At 33.5% G+C, this 5,750-nt stretch overlaps 1 protein-coding gene across 1 annotated transcript; it reads right to left on the bottom strand.

Moving 5' to 3' along the window:
- Positions 1-1,766: 1,766 nt before the first annotated feature.
- On the bottom strand, positions 1,767-4,302 carry LOC125863977 (pentatricopeptide repeat-containing protein At1g26900, mitochondrial). Its single transcript, XM_049543936.1, has 2 exons — positions 2,340-4,302; positions 1,767-2,242 (listed from the first exon to the last, which is right to left on the bottom strand). The coding sequence occupies exon 1, from the start codon at positions 4,294-4,296 to the stop codon at positions 2,518-2,520; it is 1,779 nt and encodes a 592-aa protein (XP_049399893.1). The 5' UTR covers positions 4,297-4,302; the 3' UTR covers positions 1,767-2,242; positions 2,340-2,517.
- Positions 4,303-5,750: the final 1,448 nt, after the last annotated feature.

Here is a 5,750-nt window from a genome sequence, read left to right as displayed (position 1 = left end):
AGTCTTTAGCTTTTGTATCTCGTTGTCCATACTATCCACTTTTGTACAAAGTGTAGTAATGGCTTTGAGTATCTTTTCGATTGTATCTTCTTCCTCAGTGTCAGTCTGAGTAGCTTTGTCGTGATAGGTAATCTGCAATAACATTCTTATCAGTTTTTATTACTTCAATTGTAAATGTAAAATTTAATATATTTAATATCAATCTCCTTATTTCTTTTGTTGTTACCGAATCTTGTATTTTTCTTGTTAGCCACCATTTTACTTGTGTATTATCTGTTCTTATAATAAATTCATTATATACAATATATGGTTCAAATGATAATAAACATTTATATACCGAATATAATTTTTTCCTATTTATTTTTCATCTTATTTCTACATTAGTAAATGTTCCTGAATAATATCTACAATGATGTTCTATTTTTTCTTCTCCATACCTGTATTTTAATACTCCTCCATAACTTTTTTCATTGGCATCTGATTCTACTATATAAGTAATTTTTTTATTTTCATCCGAAAAATATAGTTTAGATAGGTTCTTACATAATAATTTTATTTTTTGTATTTGTGTTTGGTCTTTCTTATCAAACTGGTATTCTACATCTTTCTTTAATTTTTGTTGTAATGGTTTTAAATTTTCTGCTAATTTTGATATGTATTCTCTTACGTGGTTTACTAGTCCTAGAAATGATTGTAATTTATTTATCGTATCTAGCTGTTCATTTGAATTAATTATTTTTTGTACTATATGCGTTTGCATTTTTATTCCATTTTTATCTATTTGTATTCCTAGGAATTCTATTTGATTTTTCATTATGTCTACTTTCTTTTTACTTAGACTTATGCCTGAATATTCTATAATATGTATGAATTTTTCTAATAATCTTATCTGTTCATCTTGGGTTTTAGAATATAGTAATATATCATCAATATATACTACACAATTTTCTAATTGTTTAAAGTAGTTATCCATAAAGTGTTGATATCTACCTGGTGCATTTTTATATCCGAATGGTAATACATTCTATTCATAGAATTCTTGTGGTACAGTGAATGCTGTTAGTTTTTTAGATTCTTCTTCTTAAGTGATAAAATCCTGATTTACAATCAAATTTGCTAAAATAATTATATCCTTCAAAGAACGACAAAATAGAACCCAAGATATAAAGAAAGAGGAGAAGATCACCTTCACGAATCACAATTCTCTCGACTTGGAACAAGACACCAGTCAACTGGACATTTCGCGATCAATGATCTTCTACAACGGTCTACTCAGGATCATATCAAGCATATCCGTCAAGCATTCTCAAAATTTTAATCCACTCACAAGTTTGACGTTTCTCTTCCAAGGTAAATGTATAACTTGCATTGAGTTTGGAGACCTTTTTGTTTCGTAGATCCAAAAGTGTAGTTTCTGTTGCCCAAAGTATTATTGTAAATGATTCTGTACCTTTAAGTCTTCTTAAGTTTATTCTTCACACTCATCACAGTATTGAACAAGTTGTCAAATAAATGCTTCGATACATGTTGAAACAAATTATGCTTCCAATAGTGTTCAACCCAATAACCTGGTATCCTTAATTTTCCATCAGAGCTTCCATTAGTAGTGATGCATGTTTGGACACATAGTCTTCTTCACTGTTGTTGTGAAAACATGTGTATGCCAAAACAGCATTTACTATCATAAAAAGAAGAACATAGAAAACAGAGACATATTCAAAACAAAACGTGTCATGTAGCATAAAGCTGTAAAGTAATGCGCTGTTTCTTGAACTTTAGTTATTGTGCCATATATGTTTGCTCAAATCTTTATTGACTTTGTGCAGCTAGAAATATTTCACGGGGGAATAAGCAGAGCAGTGGTGGACTGGAAATTTACAAAAGATTAGTTAAAAGCATAACCAAAGGAACCCGTAATCTCTAGTAGTCGAAGTATATACTGAAGGTGTTAAGGAAAGCTGACCGGTTCTACAAAGAAAACTGACATTCAGGGGACTTGGATTGGGCATGCCACATGGTTACGTTACTTGTCTCATTCTTGTCAACCTAGAGCAGTGTACTTTCACTTCATGAATACGTAAAACACTTTTTGATAATTTTATGCTGAGATGTTATTTAGCATTTTACCTCCTCAGATGAATAGCAAGGATGGCAGATTGCAGTTGATGACAATGATGCGAGAGTTGTATGTGAGCTCTCTTGCTGTTATTACCCTGCAGTTGTGTTTGTAGGCAATAGCAGCCTACGTCGTGGATTAGTTGAAGTATGTGTAAGTTGATCCGCAAACAACCATCCTAATCAGAAAAAAGAGATACATATTTTGGTGTTTTGCGTGATACTTTTTGGAGATTGATCTTATATCTTTATGATGAGTGAATGAATGAATGAAACCAAGTACAAAGAATAATTGATAGTCGGCTTGCCAGTGCACACTCTTTGTCTGAAAGAAAGAAAAACATTTCTTATACTGAAGATCAAAATTTTGTTGTGGCAGCTGAAGGCAGTGTCCTCTAGGAACTAGCGTACTTCACATTGGCTAAGAAAAATCTGGCTATGATCACATAATTCAATTGAGCTGCATCCAGCTTCCTTCTTCCCACTGAGAGAAGATCCCACCTCTTTTGCCTTCACCTCTAACATGTCTCTCTCCTCGGGCAATATCCCAGCGATCGCATAAGTACCATTCAGAAGTAGTGCATCAGCAGGGTGTTCGCCAAATCTCTGTTCTAGTTCTTTCGTCACTTGTTTTCCCAACTCAACACTACCATGGACTCTGCATGCTGCTAGTAGGGAACGCCATGCAGTAGCATCCCCCTCAATGGGCAAACCTTTTATTAGTTCTCGTGCTGTTTCAAGCAATCCAGCACGACCTAAGATATCAGTCAAACATCCATAATGCTCAATTTTAGGAGTCAAGCCATATTCTAGGATCATTTTCCTAAAACAGCTGATGCCCTCTGCCACCAGTCCCCCATGACTACAAGCACTAAATACTGCCAAAAAAGTCACTTCATTAGGCCTAAAACCTTCATCCTCCATTCTGTGGAAGAGTGCAATAGCATCCTTTGCCTCCCCATGTACCCCATAACCCATTATCATTGCAGTCCAACACTTCACGTCTTTAGTCTCCATACTGTCAAAAACATTAACTGCCTTCACAAGCAACCCACACTTGGCATACATATCGATCAATGCCGTTCCATGAACTGGATCCAAAACTAACTGCTGGTCTTCCACAAAGTTCTGAATATATTCACCCTTATTAAGAGCTCCGGAGCAAGCACAAGAGGAAAGCAAGCTTGCCAAGGTTGACGAATTCGGCTTCAATCTTTGAACCTTCATTTCCCTCAATAGAAACAATGCCTCTTCTAGCAATCCGTTTTTAGCATATCCATCTATCAAACAGTTCCACAAGACAACATCTTTCGGATAAGCTTCATCAAATAGACTACGGCCTGAACTAACGCAGCCTATCTTCCCATACATAGATATCAAGGCAGTTATCACCTTCAAACTATCGCAAAATCCAATCTTTATGCAATAACCATGCAGGGATTCCCCTACCAAAGAAATCCTTAACTCACCAATCGCAGACAAAACAATCAACATCGTCGTGACACTAGCAGAAATACCATCCCTACGCAACTCTACAAACATATCCAAAACAGCAGAATAATTACTTACACAAAGATAACCACCCATCAAAGTGTTCCAGGAAACCAAATCCTTCTTTGAAAATTCATCGAACAGCTGGTGTGCACAACGGATTCCCCCACAAACACAATAAAAATTCAAAAGGGTATTCTTCAAATCAAGAAACAAATCAAACCCAGATCTCAAAACAACTGAATGAACAGCTAGACCAGTCCATTTCTCCAATAAACGTATACAAGATCGAAGCACAGAAACAAAAGCAAATTGATCAAGAACAACATTTTGTTCTCTCATATAGTTGAAAAACACAAGACCCTTTTGTGGATCATCACTAATTGAATAGCTACGAAGCATGGTATTAAACATATAAAGATTTGGGCTTTTTACATACTTGAAAATAGAAGATGTATAATCTGTAAACTGGATTGAACATGCGAGGAGTTTGCTTAGAGTGAAAGGAATTTGGTCTTGGCCAGTTTTGATCATTAGGGCATGAAATTGAGTGGTTTCTGAGATTTTTTTGCATGATTGTAACTGAGAAATGAGATTTTGATCTGAAGAAAATGTAGAACAATGTCTTGAAAATTGTTTGAAGGTTTGTCTTAGATGATGTGAACAGTAGGATTTAAAGGCTATGTTCATGAGCACAAATTTAGCGGCAAAGTGTACCATCAAGAAGGATTTGTTGCTTCTGTAATAGAACTTTTTTTTTTCTAGTTTTACGGTGTCCGAAGTCCACATTGGAGCTCCGATTAAATTTAGATCGCACTCTGCAGGGTTCATTCAGGGGTACCGCTCCCAAAGGATTTTCTCCATATTCAGGGCTCAAATCCAAGACTTCTGGTTAAGGGTGAAGCACTCCCACCAGTGCACCACAACTCATGTTGGTGTAATAGAAACATTACTCCGTCTGTTCTAATTTAGGTGACACAAATTATTTTTCGAGTCAAATAGTTTAAGTTTGGCGGAAATTTACGGATGGAATTTTCAAATTTTTTATATGAAATTTATATATTTGTAAACTACATAAAAAGTATTATAAGTCACAATAATTGATAATTCAAAATAATTTAAAAGATCTATGAAAAAATTAAAGTCAAAGATAGACTTGTTTGAATCTCGACATCTGAAAAGTACCACATAAAATGGGACGGAAAGAGTATTTATTTTTCAAAAATCCGTCAAAAATGTCTTTAAACTATGAAAAATTGAATAAAAATGTGCTCAAGTAATAATTTGGTTTTAAAATACTTGAGATGTATTTATGTATTTTCCAATTTGATAAATACGTATTTGTTTACCGACACACAAATACAAATACATTCCTTTAAAGTCTACAACCCTTACCCACAAATATAAATACATCTTAAGAAATATATTGATTAAGATATGGAGTAGATATAGTGAAATATATTTTTGATTTATGAATACTTCTTGATACCAATTCATTCGAAATGTATTGAAGTTTCGTTAATAGTTCTATGGCTTGGGCTTCTTTTTTTTTTTCTTAGTATGGAATAGAGGGAGTATACATCATGTTAACTTTTTTTTTTTCTTTTTCATTTCAATTTCTAATTTGAGAGAACATTTTTCGCATTGGCGCATGTGTGATAAATTTTGAAAAATAAAATAAAATATATATATATATATATATATATATATATTAAATATATTTCTTAAATTTGGAATAAATTGCACATAATATTTATATTGTTCCGCCTAATCAAAATTAAGAGGAATTGTTGCCTACTACTAAAATTCTGTTTTTACAACAGATATGTTCTTCTATGAAAGAAGGAGACTTAGAAGAAAAGGAAGAAGTTTGGATTCAAAAAAGTATATTTAGACGTTTCCTTCATCAAGCACAATAGAATGAAGAGGAATTTGTACCATTACTAATACGTAGTAACTGTAAATATCGAATCAAGTCTCTGCTCTTCAGATCGGTCCATCCTTAATAGAGAAATTCGGCTAAATTTTTCCTAAATATGTGTTTTCATTGAATAAAAAAATCAACTCATTGAGGAAGATGAACTACTGCAATGTATAAATATTGTATAAATAACATATATGAATAAATTTACATCTCTAATACA

The sequence above is a fragment of the Solanum stenotomum genome, chromosome 1 (genome assembly GCF_019186545.1).
Source record: "Solanum stenotomum isolate F172 chromosome 1, ASM1918654v1, whole genome shotgun sequence".
NCBI classification, from domain to species: Eukaryota; Viridiplantae; Streptophyta; class Magnoliopsida; order Solanales; family Solanaceae; genus Solanum; species Solanum stenotomum.
This window is presented reverse-complemented; position numbering and strand designations above follow the sequence as displayed.

Bases quoted from the DNA above. Each gene is read 5' to 3' on its own strand.
- LOC125863977 (XM_049543936.1), bottom strand. From the start codon at position 4,296: ATGAACATAGCCTTTAAATCCTACTGTTCACATCATCTAAGACAAACC.